This window comes from Silene latifolia, chromosome 9 (assembly GCF_048544455.1).
Source record: "Silene latifolia isolate original U9 population chromosome 9, ASM4854445v1, whole genome shotgun sequence".
Lineage (NCBI taxonomy): Eukaryota > Viridiplantae > Streptophyta > Magnoliopsida > Caryophyllales > Caryophyllaceae > Silene > Silene latifolia.
In genome coordinates this window covers 189,658,014-189,676,122 of record NC_133534.1, presented here as the reverse complement: position 1 = coordinate 189,676,122, position 18,109 = coordinate 189,658,014, and the positions used below count along the sequence as shown (strand labels likewise).

Below are 18,109 nucleotides of genomic sequence, written 5' to 3'. Positions count from 1 at the left end.
TTAGCTTTCTCCTTCCAACCATTATCAATTTGAGCTACAAAATCAAATTGAGCTACACAAAATTAATGTATCTGGTTTCTAAATTGATGTATCTCAATCCAATTTTAATGTACCTAGTAATTACTTTTGTGTATCTATGGTAAGATACATTAAATTAATGATTAGATACATCAAAAATTAGTGTAGATACATAAATTGACAGGAAACCAACGAAGGGGGGGAAGTGAGGTAGTCGCCATCGGCGACGACCCGTCTGCCATTTCCCAATTCGACCAAAGATTCCCTGTCCGATTCCGTCAGCCTAACATCACACAATCTCATCCACCACCATTAGCAGCGCGAGGAACCCCGTGACGCCCGCGACACTATCAAAAGTTGCGTCGACCCGTGGTTTTGTCAATAACTCAGCTGCAACGAAACAAGTTGTGTCGTTGTTGACCGATGGTTTAGGGGTGATATGGTGGACTGCAGTCATGAGATTCTCCGGCATAGGGTGCTTGATGGGTCACCGACGTTGCCGTCAAAGGGACTTGTAGTTTTTGTTGGTTGGTCGGAAGCTAAGATAATTGGTGGTGGTGGTCTTTAATCAGGGATGAGGGTGAGGAACGTTGTGGTTCGAAATGTTGAATGAAATTCATAGAATTGCGTCGGTATTAGAGAAGTTTACGGTGTTAGCCGTCAGTGTTGGTGATCGTTGCCGGCGACGATGGCAGTTGGGGTCAACAGGTGATGATAGGTGATAGGGGGATTTAATGGAGCAGGGAAGAAGAAATAAAAGGATAAGGGTAGTGAGTTGGTTTTGGATTTTTATGCAATCACACGTGAGACAGCGAGTTGTTTATCAGATGAGGTGTGTTCTCACCGTTTGCACCGAGTGATCGTTCTCACCGGATCCTAAATCTATATATATATATATATATATATATATATATATATATATATATATGCACGTCACCTAGCATAGAGACCTAGAGATAGTTGAAAATTTTATGACCTGTTGAGATATTTTCTATAGTCCGTATATTTGTATTTTGGTATTTTTCCATATTCTGTCATATTGGGTCGATACCCATATGCACGTCATCTTGTAATTGACACACACGAAATTATTCAATACAAAATACATTCACATCGACATATAGCTTTTACATGGTAATCAGAGCTAGGTCATTCTAGTTTTTTTTATGAGCACTAAAATTGACGGAGAAGTTCATACCTCCGGTTCCGTTCACGATTCCGCAACAACTCAAGGAGACGTTCACGATTCTGCAGCAACTCAAGGAGACGTCAGTTCCTCCGATTCTGATTCCGATTCAATTCCCATGACGAAAGACGGTAAACTCAGTCCTTATTTTCTTTCTACCTCTGATAAAGCGGGTGATAAATTGATAGTTATTACCCTGAAAGGCGACAATTATGATGAATGGGCATTAAAATTGCGTGGAGTCTTGCGCTCAAAGAAGAAAACCGGCTTCATTGACCGGTCAATCAAAAAACCCGCTGATGGTTCGGATGAACTTGAGGACTGGTACATGGTTAATGCGATGGTGGTAAATTGGATATTCAATTGCATTGACCCGGATTTGGGGTCTTCTATTTCTTATGTGGAAGAAGCGAAAGTTTTGTGGGACGATATTGAGCAACGCTTTAGCGTTGGTAATGGTCCGAAATTGCACAGGACAAAAGGCTCGATCATGGCTTGCAAGAAAGGTGAAAAGGAGACAATTACTGAGTATTTGGGGCGCCTCAAGAAACTTTGCGATGAACTCGATAAATTTGATCGTCAACCTACTTGCACTTGTGGTGGTTGTAAGTGTGGATTGAATAAACAACTTGACAAGAAGCGAGATGAAGACAAATTACACGCTTTCTTGTTAGGTATAGACTCGGCCTATTCCACTGTGGTTTCAAATTTACTGCTACAGGAACCCCTCCCATCTCTCAACCGCGCATACTCCACGCTGATTCAGGAAGAGGGCGTCAAAGGCAAGCTCGTTCCTTTAAATGGCGCACGTAGCACTGAAAACAGAGGAGCACCTGTTGGTGGTTTTGCGGCTCGATATACACCCTCTACTCGCACACCAGAGGGAGAAGAGAAAGAGACCAATGAAGGACGCCCCAAATGTGATCACTGCAACAAATGGGGTCATCTAAAGAAGTCATGCTTTGAACTCATTGGATACCCAAAGGGCTGGCGTGAGAGGGGCAGAGGCAATGGCGGCCGTGGGGGAAGCAGCAGCAGCACGGGACCTGGCCGTGGAAGTGCAGCAGCAGCACGCATCAATGAAGACGGTGGACAATAAAGAGCAGTTTGTAAGCATTCCGAAGGAGCAATGGGATGCTTATGTGAATCATACCAAGGCATCTTCTTCGAAAATTAGGATGAATGGTAAGACAGACCACACAGATTTGTGGCTTCTTGATTCCGGTGCAACGCACCACATGACAGGAAATTTCTCTTTATTACGAGACGTGCAGGAGATTGATGCCTGTATGGTTGCCCTTCCCAATGGGAAATTTTCGAAAAAAACTAAAGAAGGAACGGTTTCTATTGGTGGAAATTTACATTTGACACATGTTTTGTTTGTCCCAGATTTTAATTGCAATTTGGTGTCTATATTTCAGTTATCAAAGGACATTGATTGTGAAGTTAAATTTACTAACGCTACTTGTGTAATCTAGGACCGCATATCGAAGAAGACGATTGACAAGTGTGAGCAACAAGGAAGGCTATATCTTCTGGAAGGAGGGTCGATGGTAGAGGTACACACTGCTGTGGTACACGCTGCCATCAACGATGATGTAGAGTTTTGGCATCGTCGACTAGGCCATCCTTCGAGAAGAGTAGTAAATTTATTACCTTTTATTGATCATAATAAGTCTAGTAAGCATGATACTTCGCTTTGTGACATTTGTTTACGTGCCAAACAAACAAGAGAAAAGTTTGTTATTAGTAAAAATAAAGCTACTTCCATTTTTGAGCTTATCCATTGTGATTTATGGGGCGATTATCGAGTTACTTCTTCTTGCGGTAGTCGATATTTTTTTACCATTGTGGATGATTTTTCTCGTGGTGTTTGGGTCTATTTGCTTAAAGCAAAAAGTGAAGTTGCTCAACTCTTGCAAAATTTTGTGGTCATGGCTAAGAGGCAGTTTGATGCTAATGTTAAGATTATTCGTGCCGATAATGGAACGGAATTCACTTGTTTAGAAAATTATTTTAACACACAAGGCACAATACATCAAACTACTTGTGTTGGTACTTCACAACAGAATGGACGGGTGGAAAGAAAACACCGTCACATTCTCAATGTTGCTAGGGCGCTACGGTTTCAGGCGGGCTTACTAGTGGAGTTTTGGGGAGAATGTGTTTTGACAGCAGGTTATTTAATTAATCGTACTCCTTCTGTCTTGCTCCAAGGAAAGACTCTGTATGAGGTATTATTTGCCAAACTTCCTAGTTATGATAATTTGCGTACTTTTGGATGCCTATGTTATGTCAAGCATCCTAGAAAAGATGGCGATAAATTTGCATCTCGTAGTAGGCGTTGTATTTTTGTCGGTTACCCATTTGGTAAGAAAGGTTGGGAAGTTTATGATTTGGAGACCAAATAATATTTTATTTCCCGTGATGTCGTTTTTGATGAATTTAAATTCCCGTTTCTCCATACAAATGGTACACCAGCCGCAGAGCATGATACGAATGACAGTGTATCCATTGGTGATGAAGGTGAATTTATTTTAACTAATACACCTGTGAATGATGGTATTTTTGATGACGATGAAAGGGAGTCGGATGAGGGAGAACGTGTAGTTGGAGCTGCCGAGGATACAGGGGCAGCTACGGGTCAAGGGCCAGCCGTGGATCAAGGGGCAGCCGTGGATCAAGGGGTAGCCGTGGATGAGGAGGTGCCTCTTGTTAATGATCCGGTTGCACCTGAACTTGGGCGTGGTAAGCGACCTCATATTCCCTGGTCTAAGTATAGTAAAGATGAGTATGTGACGGGAGCAGCGCGTGTACTTACTGATTTAGAAGATTATAGCCCTTCCACCAGCTCACACTCTCCATCGACTTCTTCAGGTATGCCATTTCCTTTAGCACATGTTGTTTGTTGTAATAAATTTTCTTTGCGTCATCGTGCTTTTTTAGCAGCCGTTGATAATTGTCATGAGCCGACCAGTTTTCGCGAAGCCGTAAAAGATTCACGATGGTGTGATGCCATGAATGCCGAACTTGATGCATTAGTTCGAAATGGTACATGGGACATCGTTGACTTACCTGTTGGTAAGAAAGCCATTGGAAATAAATGGGTTTACAAAATCAAATTGAAGGCAGACGGTTCGGTTGAGAGGTTTAAGGCTCGTCTCGTCATTCTTGGGAATAGACAAGGGGCAGGTATTGATTTTTTTGGAACATTTGCACCCACTGCTAAGATGGTTACTGTACGGGTTTTTTTAGCTGTTGCTGCAGTGCGAAATTGGGAATTACATCAAATGGATGTTCATAATGCCTTCCTTCATGGTGATCTGGATGAGGAGGTTTACATGCGTTTACCACATGGCTATTTTGTTGATCAGCCGGGTAAAGTATGTCGCCTTAAGAAGTCCTTATATGGACTCCGTCAAGCGTCTCGGTGTTGGTTCGAGAAATTATCTGATTCACTCTTGGCTTTTGGTTTCCGACAGTGCCTGTCGGATTATTCGCTATTTTGTTATCAAAATGGTGATGTTGAGGTTTTTATTTTGGTATATGTGGATGATTTAGTCATCGGAGGAAATGATGCGGACGGTATTCGACGTGTCAAAGATTACCTCAGTACTTGTTTTCACATGAAAGATTTGGGTCCTCTAAAATATTTTTTAGGTCTTGAAGTTGCAAGGAGCAGCTCTGGTATTTTTCTTTATCAACGAAAGTATGCCCTTGACATTTTAACAGAGACTGGTCTTCTTGGTGCACGTCCTTCTTCTATTCCACTTGAACAAAATCATAAGCTTGGTTTAGCTAATGATGCATTGATTACGAACCCAGAAGTCTATCGTCGTTTGGTGGGTCGTCTGATTTACTTGACCAACACCCGTCCCGATTTATCCTACAGCGTCCATATTTTATCTTGTTGTATGCATGCCCCATGAGAGACGCATTGGCAAGCGGCTCTGCGTGTTGTACGGTATCTCAAAAATCAACCGGGACAAGGTTTGTTGTTTCAGCATCGTACTTCTCTTGCTATGCCAGTTTATTGTGACGCGGATAGGAGCAATTGTCCTATTACAAGGCGCTCGCTAACTGCGTATTTTGTCTTGTTGGGTGGAACACCGATCTCTTGGAAGACTAAGAAACAGCCCACGGTGTCACTCTCTTCCGCTGAATCCGAATATCGCGCTATGCGTGCTGCGACCTGTGAAGTTAAATGGTTGCAGGTATTTTACAATTTTTGCGCGTCTCGACCCGTTCTCCAGCTCTTCTTCATTGCGATAATAAAGCGGCTTTACACATCTCTCGTAATCCGGTTTTTCATGAGCGTACTAAATATATTGAGATCGATTGTCATTTTGTACGTGATGCTATTCGCGATGGTCTTATTCAACCTGCTTATGTTCATACATCTGATCAGCTTGCAGATATTCTTACGAAGGCTTTGGGAGAACGTCAATTTGCTTATCTACTCTCCAAATTGGGCGTCGTTGATCCCCACGCTCCAACTTGAGGGGGGTGTTGAGATATTTTCTATAGTCCGAATATTTGTATTTTGGTATTTTTCCATATTCTGTCATATTGGGTCGATACCCATATCTTATGTAGGGTTTTTCCTAATGTCTCTTGTAAGTGTATATATATATGCACGTCATCTTGTAATTGACACACACGAAATTATTCAATACAAAATACATTGACATCGACATATAGCTTTTACATGACCAAGGTTTACATAATTCAACGGTGGCTATATTTGTGTACGCATTCACCTAGCATAGAGACCTAGAGTTGTCCAGGCACTTTTCAGTTTAATTGTATGACCTTGAAGTATGGCCCTGTCTTGCTCAATAAATAGGATTGTAATAAAATATAATTGGATATTTGATGGGTAAATAGAACAGTATCACAAAATGTAATGTGTGAGATCGTCTCCTGTATTATCTTTGAAATATATATATATATATATATATATATATATATATATATATATATATATATATATATATATATATATACTAGTTGTTGTACGGCGCGCTTCGCGCGCCATACTCTAAGATAGTTTCACCGCATAATTTTATACTTTCGGCATGACGATGTCATGAAACTCGCTATAGAGGACACGCACAATTGAGGCCACTATATCTTACAACCATCTCTAAAAAGGGTAAAAAGCCAATTTTATTATAGAGTAGACATTTCTCCACGGAAGGTTGGATTCATATGTACTTCTATCAAGGTTGTAATTCATTCATTACAAGCGCAAGATTCATTTTTTGAGGAATGTAATCGGAGTAAAAGCAAAGGAAATCCTATAGTTTTTATCATGGTTTGAAAAAAACCTACATTTTGGCATTTAATATAAATAACGTTAGGTGAACATGCTGCACATGCCCCAATTCCAATACGAGATCAAAAATTATGTTTAAATTACATCAAAAATTGTAGTTCATATGTTATAGCTACATTACAAACCAATAAAACATTCAACTAACAAGACGTGAAATTTGTTAACCGCAATTTTGTTGCTTCAATTCCATCCCTTCATGGCATCCTCATCGCTCTTACGTACTACGGGTAACCTGCAACATACCTTGACCACTTTGGTATTTTAGTTACATATCGTTATATACATAACCCCAAGTCAACACAATTGATGTGAAACCCTCAAAAGTCTTTAAACAAACATGCTACTTGGTACGAAAAGTAAGACACAGGATACCTCGGAAAAGGGTTGTTTTGACAGTTTTTCTTGGCCATACTTTCTCCAAAGATAGTCATCCTCAAGTTGATCAACCTCACTCCGTGTCATGAAGGCAGCTCAAGAGCTCTCACTGCCTTTCTGAGTTCTTTTTTTGGGTTTTGTCCATCTTTTTTAAAAACAAAATATAAGGTACTTCCATCAGAGAACAATTCACAATAAGCTGGACAAAACCTCAATTAACGCAACATAATCGAAAACTCAAATACCGCAACATAGTCGAAAAATCCGCTCCTAAGTGCAATTTAATTACTTAAACAAAGGCAAATAGGCAAATTCAGAAAGAAGAGAATACGCAAAAACTATTGCAATCATACCTAAAGTTGGAATACATTGTCGATGCCATACAAATCTCTTATTAGCTGTTAAAACTACCTCACACGCTCTCCTCCGGTCGCATTTACATTTGCTAAAACTAACGCAATGACGTCTCATGTACATTTGCTAAAACTAGCAACATAATGACATCACCCCCCCCCCCTTCCCTCCTCTTATATATTTGTTAAAAAAATCAACACACTGACCTCTTTCCCACTCCCTCTCTCGTGTACAGTTGCTAAAAATAGTAACGTAATGACCAATTACCCCTCTCTTTCTATATTAATAGTATGAGATCATTGTCACAGAGCGCAAGTTAAATAAATCTTGCCCAAAGTACTATCATTACAAAAGATTGATATTTTACACACATCTAAGATAACATTATTATGTATAGCTAAGCGATATTCTGAACTGTCACTGTTAAACTTTTTTTCTAAAGAGATATCATTGGTCCCTAACAAACTTATTTTACGTTTAAAAACAAAGAGATTCGAGTCATACAACAAGCGTCAAACTGATTGTATTATCACCGTTGAAACTCATAAACATATATTAAAGGGAGTTATTTATCAAATTCTAGTTTCCTGTTAATACGATCATAAATTCACCTCACGTTATAGACACCTACAAAGTTGCAATAATGTCAAGAAAAGAACAGCGAGCGACATAGAAATGCTTAGCTTCAAAGTAAAGTTCTAACAAATGATCAAAAGTTAGCAGCTAGATCATGAAGCGAGTCCTTGTTTGAGTGAGAACTCATGTAATGTAATCCATATATATTAATCAAGGGAAGGACAAACATTAATTGTAAGAGAATACATGGAAACACTTGAACGCATAAGATAGTAGCATTTACATACAATGTTCATGAATAGTATATACCTTAGATAGTCCCTCGACCTGGTCTAAAAGGGAGATTATGTGACTCAATGTAACAGTACGATACCATAACTGCTGCAACTGCAGGTTAGCCGCACCAAGTTTTTTCTTTGCCTCAGACTGATCAGTCCTTCAGACCGAAATGCAAATTCACTAAATAACCTCAAAATCTGACCACATAAGAATTAGAGTTAGAATTATAAATATAACTCAAATGATTTCTTTTTTTGAGAATTAAATATGTAACTATTGTTATTATTATCAGAATCTTCTTTAGCAGTGATACTATTATCATTTCTTTATAATTAAGAGAGTTTATATAGTCACTTTCATAGACGGTAAAAATATTATTCGAAAGAGACCAAGTCTGTTACCTACAGAAAGATAATTATCACCATTAGATTGTGATTCGTTATACTTAATTTATTTATCACTATCAAAAATATAATCTTTATTATAGCTTCAAGAGGTAAACCCAATTGAAAATGCCTCGTGACTCAGCGAGTGGGAACATAAAACAAAAGCATAGCATACTAATTTTAAGTTGTTCTGAGAATTCATCCCACCACCCAGGTATTAAAACTTAAATGTAGAGATGAATAACAAAAGTACGTCTAAACTTAATTTTCACCCTGTATGTTAACTCGGTTCTAGTTGCCGCCTTCTTGCATAAACACACCTTTTTAAAGTTCCGTTAGTTAGTGGCCTAGCCCTTCTCTCGCACCCAAAAAAAGTTTCGATAGTTAGATATCGCACTATCTTCGAGTGAAATATATTTTCCGATTGTTATATCTGTAATTGATATTCCTTTTTTCCATGCTAAAGAGTGTTCAACTTCAATTACACTCAGTAAAATACCCCGCCACCGAATGCCTTTAAATTCCGATCATCCACACAATATACCAAATGAATTATCCCTCTATAAATAAAACTAATTCAACTGCAAATAAACTTTATAATTTCACTTCTACTGACAGATTCTCAACTCAAATGCTCAAAGAAAAACTAATACAATGTCTATACTACTACAATATCAAAATTTTCATCTCAGTAGAACCTGAACACACTTACAGTAACTTTGAGACCACTTTAAACATGGTACAGTCTGCAGTACAATGGTCCTACAACATCCAAACTCTTTATTTTCCTTTTGTGTCTCAAAGTATTTCCTTTTCCTAAAACATCAGCAAACAAACAAAATCTTTCTCAAAAATGGAACTTTAAAATAACTTACATAACCTACATACTTTCGGACCAAGAGTAAAAAGCTTAACACAAACCAAAAACAATATGAATGGATGCATAAATTGATCGTTGTCGCTGCAGCATTGTCCTCAGCCCGTCGATGACTACGCTGACTACACAATCGCTATAATGTACCAACTCAAATTGAAATCAGATTAAAAAAGTCACATACCTTGATCCTGGTATTCGTCCTGATATCCAAGCTTAACACCATCTCAGCGACTCAGCGTATTGCTCTGATCTCTCCTATCACCTTAAACCAGGAACACTAATTAAAAAGTTTTCCGTTTTTCTTTTACCCATGTATTAATCAAAAATCTCATGAAACTCATAAAAACTCAACTTATAGCCGACAAAATAAGAGTAAATAAAAAACCAAATCACAAAGATTTAAAAATCATTACCCACTTACCATAATCATGAGTTGCTTCGAATACTTTTTAGTCGTTGCATTTGAGTTGTACCGTCGTCATCCAAATCCTACCTCAAATCAAAGGTATATGATCATACAAACACAAGATATATGATCATATATCCTACTTCAACTGTTGTCCTTCAAGTACAAATGCACCTACAAACAGAAGATATACGATCATATATCCAACTACCAAATTCACAAAGAAGATTATAGGCCAAGAAACCGGTAGCAAATTAACAACAAAGCAGAAAAAAAAACATGATTTTGGAATTAGACAACATCTAGACAGGTTTATCAAAACTAATGTCAGCGCAGCTACAACATATTGTGACGTGATCATACCCATCTTAATACACAAGACTCTTATTAGCACCAAGGACCCATATGTTTCTATTATGAGTTTAGGAAACCGACTCTAGAATGTTTTTCTATTAATAATATCTTTAGTCAGAACCTAGGCTCCTTGTTTCTTTCCCTTCCATTACTTATTATTGAACTACTTACACATAATCAAACCTCACAAGATATCAAAAACATGATTGCTAACCATAATTTTAGATAGATCAGGCACTCAACTTGATCAAATTTATGCTTACTACCATGCCTTGTGTAACTCCTTTACTGGGACGTTTGGAGAAACGAGGAGTGAAAATGAGAAGGATGTGCTCACAGAGATGTTGAAAGAAATAGGTGACTATTATCAGTTCAATATACTTCCTTGAGAAGGTAGGCCACTAAGTTCTCAATGGTGTCCTTTAATCATATCTTCTAAATATCTACTATTACTTGTAAATACAGAAGGCCACTAATTAATAAAATAGAAGAGAAATTAAAGCAAAATTCCAACTAATAGGAAATTAAGATACACACATGATATATATACAACACTTAACCACAATCAGACGAAAGTGGAGACAATAGTTTTCTGCCTCTTAATCCTGTTCTTTTCATATGTTCTTCAAAAATACAAAACATAAATTATAACATAGAGAACTTCCAAATAAACTCAATCGAAGCCAGGGAAACGTATTGTATTTGTGGCCACCCTCGTTACCCGTCTCCCACCTGGTTACCCGTCTCCCAGGTCTCTTCGTCACCATCATAGTTGTCGAACTCTTTTAAATAACTTAGAGCTATATCATTGGTACCAACAACAGCAACAACAGCCCCAAAAACTCCATATATAAGCACTAATCAGAGCAAGAATATGACGATTAGATTAGAATAAACAAATCAAGTGAGAAACAATAAGGAATCTAAAGAGTGTCCTCTAATCCAGTTCCTCTAATGATGTACAATTTTAGAATCAAGAATAAGTACAATAAAATAGAGGGAGTTACAAAGTACAAAGAGAAAGATGAAAACTTACACATCCCGACTTTCTGAGATTTGTGACGATCTAATTGTAATTTTTGAAGCAAATGTGTATGTGAAGCGAGAATCGTGATACAGGAGGTTGATGGAGGAGAAAATAATAGAGGTGATGTAAGAGAGTGGGAAGCTTATGGAGAAAGGAGCAAAATAATTGAGGAGAGAACTTGGGAGGAATGAGGATGATTGTATAAGGTGTGGAGCAATCAAGGCGATGTCGAAACGTGGCAATGATAGCTTTAGGAAGTTACTGGGCTGAACAGAGCAATTGGGCCACTCCCTTGAATCTGCGCCTATTCTGTCCGGTATCTTAAGCCCGCACCTAAGTCAATCAAAGTCAACCAAAAAGACACTATTCATTAGGAATAGTAACATCCCTTACCCATATTTTAGTAAGGTAGGTATATATATATATATATATATATATATATATATATAGTACTTTATCTGTTAAATCCGAAGTTTGCTGAACGGTTTTGATTATTGAAATGAGTATATATTAGCAATTGTTTGTTAGAGAATGTACAATGGTAGTAGTATATGGAGATCTCCTATTTTGTTATCCATTTACACACTCATTACCTGCAGAGCATACACTAATTTTAATCACATGCAGTAACAAAGCTCTTTCACAAGTTCTCCATTTCAAGTTCTTACCCCATCTTGTTTACATTTAAATAAAAAAATTGCAAACAAATAACTTCCTCTCTCACATGTCATGACTCAACTCTAGAGGTAACACTCATTTGTTCTTCATTAAGAGCACAAGGAGAGCTGCTCTCCATTTTGTTTTTCATGGAGAGTACCAAAAGAGCAAAAGAGAATGCATCCGGTTGTGAGAAAAAAAAAACACTAAATCTCTATTATGTTGACGGCGTTGGATAGCACTTAGAAACAACCTTCAAAAGCTCCTATTGTGCACCTGCGTACAATGGTTGCTTGACTAGTCGCTTTGTCTATTTCTGATTCATGTGCCTAGTTTTTTTTGTTGATAATTGGTATTAAATCTTGAAAGTATCTACGCCTTTCAAAATTTCCAAGACGGGATATTTCAAGCCCAAGTATTTGTCCTAGTAATAAGTCGTAATTAACGGTGGTAGTGTCACCTTGATCCTTGATCATGTGAATATCCATCCACTCAAAATTAAATGGCTGGGATATGAATAACATTTTCTTTTTTCTTTTCTTTTTTTTGAATTTAAGGTGGGATATGGATATGGGCGAATTCAGGATGGGATTTGGATCATAGTCTATCACCCGCATAATCACCTGTTGGATAGCCTAAATTAATGTTTATAATTAATTTATTTTAAATTAATAATTATTTTGATTAAATAAAATAAGGCCCTGTTCTTTTGGACTGAAACATATCTGATCTGAACTGAACTGAACTTATAGGATATGAACTGAACTGAACTGAACTTAAACTTATAGGATCTGAACTTATAGGATCTGAACTGAACTGAACTGAACTTATTGGATCTTAACTGAACTGAATTTATAGGATCTGAAATGAACTGAACTTATAGGATCTGAACTAAACTTATAGGATCCGAATTTAAATTAACTTAAATTATTATTATTATTATTATTATTATTATTATTATTATTATTATTATTATTATTGTTATTGTTATTGTTATTGTTGTTGTTGTTATTATTATTGTTATTGTTATTGTTATTCTTATTAGTTTTAACCTGTGCAAAATTGCACGAGATTGTTTATTAAACTTGTTTTAAATACTATTTGACTCAATTACAAAATATTAAAAACGGAATTCCATAAAATTATATTCTGAAATACTAATTAATATCAACTAACGAACGAAAATTTGCTTACATAATTTAATATTACAAATATTGTAAAGTTTCTTTGTCATGGAATGTCAATTTCTTTATAAATTGGTTTGATTTTGTCTTATACATTCCACATCGACTATTTAGCATATCTTAAATTTATGATGGGAACCAGTCTTAAATTTAAAACGAAAAATACCCGTTTTAAATTAGAAATTGCCGCTAGCTAATAGCCCTAAATTTGCCATAAAACGGCCCATTAGCCATTTCCCACCTCAAGCCCTCAAGACCACAATCCATTCCACTTGAAAAGCTGCTCAATTCATATACGAGTAACAAATTAGAGACCAATTAAAAACCCTAACTCTCACACTCCTAATCTCTATCCACAACACCTCCCGCTAGTACATATCTTCATTCCCCCCTTCAAAACTCAAAAGCTATTCCATATTAAACACCTCCAATTAATCTATTTTTAACGTCTCTCTTATAAATTCTTGTTAGAGCTAAACTTAATTATTCAATTGATTAAATTTAAATAATTTAATTAACATCTCCATATGCATGTCGAGGATCCACACATGTACCCATGGTTGTCAACAAAGACGATAGTTACTGGTGATTGGCAAGCAAAAGTTCTTTATAATTGCATGAGTTATTGGTAAAAAATTTGTGGAAAGTTTTGTTTTTCTTTAAGTTTAACCTCTTTGTCAAACCCAATATGCTTCCATAGTTCTCCACCCAACGACCCATCCTCTTTGCCAAACCCAATATGCTTCCACAGTTCTCCACCCAACGACCCATCCTCTTTGCCAAACCCAATATGCTTCTTTATCTATTTTTCCCACTGTTTTAGTATCAGAAAGTTGTTATAAAGTTTGTTGTTATGTTGTTAAAAATCAGTTAGAAGTTTATAGTTGTCGATGAGCTGGCAACTAGCTGTCAGTTAGTTAGAGTCAAATTGTAATTAGTTGTCAAGTCGTTATAAATATCACAAAGTCAGAAAAAACAACTCATTCAATCAAATATACACATTTCAGTTTTCATTTTATATCTCTCTACAATCTCTCTCTACTATTCTATCTAGGGTTCTTCATCATCTTCAAGGTTGAGCTCGGCTCCATTGAAGGTGCTTGTTGAATTGTAGTACTTCACCTTGTATACTGCAACATTGGTATCAACTTCTTACGATCCTGGTGCCCAAAACAAGAATAAAGAAGACAGCCATGAAAGATCAAATCAAAGGTTTGCAGACTCAAATGGCAGAACAATCAAGTCATACGCAAAAATTGGAGGTTCAATTCTCTCAAATGATGACGATGATACAGAACATTCAAGAAACCCTAAAAGATCGTCCTTCTGCTTCTGCTGAAAGGGTTATTAATTCTGGAAATCCTGGCAATTCTGAATCTCTTCATCCTCGTCCTTTTAGGGTATACTCCTAAGCTCGAATTCCCTGTTTTTGATGGTTTAAATGCTTCAATGTGGGTCAAAAAATGTGTTAGATATTTTTCTTTGTGTCACATTATTGATGAGCAAAAAGTTGATTTAGCTGCATTGAATATGATTGACAAAGCTGAAACTTGGATCACTAGTTATCTTGTTATTCATAAGGGAATTTTGTGGGATGAATTTGTTGTTGACTTATTAGCAAGATTTAGGGATGAATCTTTTCATAACGTGGTTGAAAGATTTAACAGATTGCGGCAATTAGGATCCCTTGATTCATACATTGATATTTTGAAGCATTAAAAGGTTTAATGATGCAAAGAAACTTATGTTTAACTGCTGGATATTTCTTGGACTGCTTCATTGGAGGTCTTAAGCCTTCTTTAAAACCATTCGTCAAAGCTTTTAAACCCCTGACAATGGCAGAAGCCATTGATTATGCTAGACTGCAAGAAGACAATATTTCTGCCGCCATTAAACCAACACAAATTTATCCTAAAACTAATATGACATCCTCTTTTACTTCTATTCCTCCTAAAACACCTGTCTCTTCTGTTGGTTCTAAGTTCAACCCTCGCACTTACATTCTTGCATCAGTTAGGGCTGAAAAACTAGCTAGGGGTGAATGTTATTACTGCAATAAGCCATATGATAAAAATCATAATTGACAGTTCAAAAAGACCCAACTGTTTACTGTTAAATTTTGGGTGAGGATGAATTGGAGGAGGATTTGTTGGATTTTATAGAGGAGGATGAGGAAATACTGACTGACCAGCCATTGGTTGAACCATGTATTTCCATGAATGCATTATCTGACAGTCAAAGTTATTAGACTATGTGGGTGGTGGGAACCTATGGCAGAAAACCATTACATATTTTAATAGATTCTGGCAGTACTCACAACTTTATGGATTTAGACCTAGCTCACAAGTTGGGTTGTCAGATGGAAAAAATTCCACCTCAGGCTGTGGCAGTGGCTGATGGGAATCATTTGGCCTGTCAATACATTTGTAAATAATTTTCTTGGGATCTGCAGGGTCAAAAATTTATCACAGATGTTTTGTTTATTCCTTTAGGAAGTTGTGATATGGTGTTGGGTGTACAGTGGTTGAGCATCTTAGGACCTGTCCCATGGGATTTCAAAAGACTGGTTATGGAGTTTTAAGTGGAAGGGAATATCTGTTAAATTGCAAGGAGTGCCAGCCAGTCAGTTTAAGGTCCATAAGGGAGAAATCACTCACAAACTGATGTCTGAGGCATCCCAATTGTGCCTCCTGCAACTGGTAACCCCTGCAACCAGTTCAACAATGGAGTTCAGTCACCTGACTATGGCAGCAGGAAAGCAACCAACTTCACTTCCTGAACTGCAGACTCTTTTGGAAAAGTATGTTGAAGTTTACAAAGAACCCAAGAGACTACCCCTTCTAGAAGCCTATTTGATCACAGGATACCACTAGAACCAGAGGCAGGCCCAGTAAGCATCAGGCCTTATAGATACCCATTGAAGCAAAGGGATATAATTGAGAAACTGGTCGAAGAGATGCTAAGCAATGGGATTATTCAAAATAGCAGTAGCCCATTTGCATCACCAATGGTATTAGTGGGGAAGAAGGATGGGACATGGAGACTTTGCATTGACTATAGAGAGCTCAACAAGAAAATTTTCAAAGAAAAGTTCTCAATCCCAGTGATTGATGAGCTCATTGATGAGCTGTCAGGGGCAAGTATTTTCAGTAAGTTGGATTTAACAGCAGGTGTAAAGTTCATATACCTATTATTAGACTCCTCTAATATTGAACTAATTAACTTGTTAATAATTTGTTCTTTAGATCTAGTGCATGCATAACAAAATGAAAGATTTATAAGAAAAACAATGTTCCTTACATTGTAGATTGGTTCGAAAATTTGGGCACAAGTAAGGTCACCTTCCTTCACTTGTTCTTGAGCTAATAATAATGATGGATGATCCTCCTAAGACTCCAAGTATAGAAGCCACTCCAATAAATTGCACCCAAGATGAATCCCAAAAATCTCTACTAATATTAACTAGATATGTAGTAGAAATATTACCTTAATAATACTAATATTCTTATATTACTACTTCTAGTAATAGATTTGGTGTATTAGTATTTATTGAGAGCTTGTTTGAATTTTGCATGAGAAAACTAGAGAGATATAAACTAAAACTAGCCAAAAACAACAAGTGATAAAATGAGCAACCAAATGCTCCTTTTATCAACCAAAAACCGGTGGCTATGGACAAAAAGAGGAATCTTTTTGTCTTTGTTTTTTAGTCTATAGTTTATGTAGGTAGTGTGTAGGATTTATGCTTTGTAAGATATGTCATGGACAAGTCACTATCACCCATTGTTATAACAAATGAACAAGACAAACTAGAGCATCTTTTGCTCTTGTCTTTGGCCGAAATATTGGTCCTTTTATGGACCATTTTTGCCTTTTGTCATTTGTCCCACAAATGCTTATAAGTCATATGTTTAACTATCTTACATATTTAATTATTAATGTAATCATTTAACACTTAAATATTACAATTAATAATATTATATACACTCCACTTTTTGAGTAGTATACTACCATTATATCATCATATAATGGGTCCCATAATTGCTAGTTAGTTAAAATTACAACTTCTTGTAATTTCAAATAACTTATTACCTCTACCTCAAAACTCATATTAATATCTCAACTAATTTAGTAATATAACACTTAATTACTAAATATTATCTTTATTTAATCACATTAAAATAAGACGCAAAATTGCACTCCCATAATTAAGGAATTAATTAATCTGTATCGCATACAATTAATTAAATATCTATTTTGGGCTTCATCCTATAGGTGTGACCTAAAGGGATCAACTGACCACCACCGTCACACGACAGTAATGTCAAACTCTAGTTAGCCAATCATTACCGATTAATGACGGTCGATCATCGTATAAAGAATCATCCCTCACGTATTCTTAGTATGAGATTTAATTATGATATTAAATCATGTGATCGCACTATTGTTGAGGACACATTTCCCAACAATCTCCCACTTGTCCTCGACAAGTGTGCGTCACCAATTCTCTTGTCCTATTACAATCTCCCACTCAATGCAAGGTGTCTTGCAGGTCGTACTTACATTTGATCATATCTTGAGTGGTTTTCTCGATCTGGAGATTAACTGTCTGACCGGAATTATCTATCATAGATGCTTTCCGAGCGTGGCCACGCATTTCCAGTTAACTACTCCTCGAGTGGCCTTGAGATTTCAAACAACCCTGACAAGGGGTGGACAATTCCTATCGCCCTATTCCCTTCGTTCACCCACATCCATCATAACCCAAAATATACCCAGTTTGACCTCGTTTAAGAAATCGTAGAGTATAAATCAAAGCTAATCCGAAGTTGTGCCAACTTGGGCGAATAGTCTCTAGTCAAAAGAATTGACTCATAAGAATACTATAGTAGCTCTTGCCACGACCAGGCTTTATGAATTACTGAACTCTATAAGCGGTCACGCCCGAAGCGATTGTCCCGTCATCCGCCTATGTGATCGACTAGTCATCCCACATGACTCTATGGCACTTGAACTTGCCATCAATCGCATCACACTCTAGTCACTTCGAGACGTCACCTCATATGAGTAACTAGGGGCGAATACCATGTCA

At 37.0% G+C, this 18,109-nt stretch overlaps 2 protein-coding genes across 4 annotated transcripts in view; both read left to right on the top strand.

The window, feature by feature from the left end:
- The window catches only part of LOC141600327 (COX assembly mitochondrial protein 1-like), a 34,422-nt gene that overhangs the window by 3,082 nt on the left and 13,231 nt on the right, over nt 1-18,109 (top strand). The window contains exon 5 of one of the 3 annotated variants that reach the window (XM_074420544.1): nt 5,613-5,898. The exons of 1 other annotated variant lie outside the window; for it this stretch is intronic. The gene's annotated coding sequence lies outside the window, so the exon portion shown is untranslated. Of the gene's footprint in view, nt 1-2,682; nt 3,035-5,612; nt 5,899-18,109 lie in introns of those variants that run through there. One more of the 3 variants, XM_074420546.1, reaches the window with a different exon arrangement.
- Nucleotides 1,185-2,303, top strand: LOC141602029 (uncharacterized). Its single transcript, XM_074422337.1, has one exon. It carries the CDS (start codon nt 1,185-1,187, stop codon nt 2,301-2,303), a length of 1,119 nt encoding a protein of 372 aa, XP_074278438.1.

Bases quoted from the DNA above. Each gene is read 5' to 3' on its own strand.
- LOC141602029 (XM_074422337.1), top strand. From the start codon at position 1,185: ATGAGCACTAAAATTGACGGAGAAGTTCATACCTCCGGTTCCGTTCAC.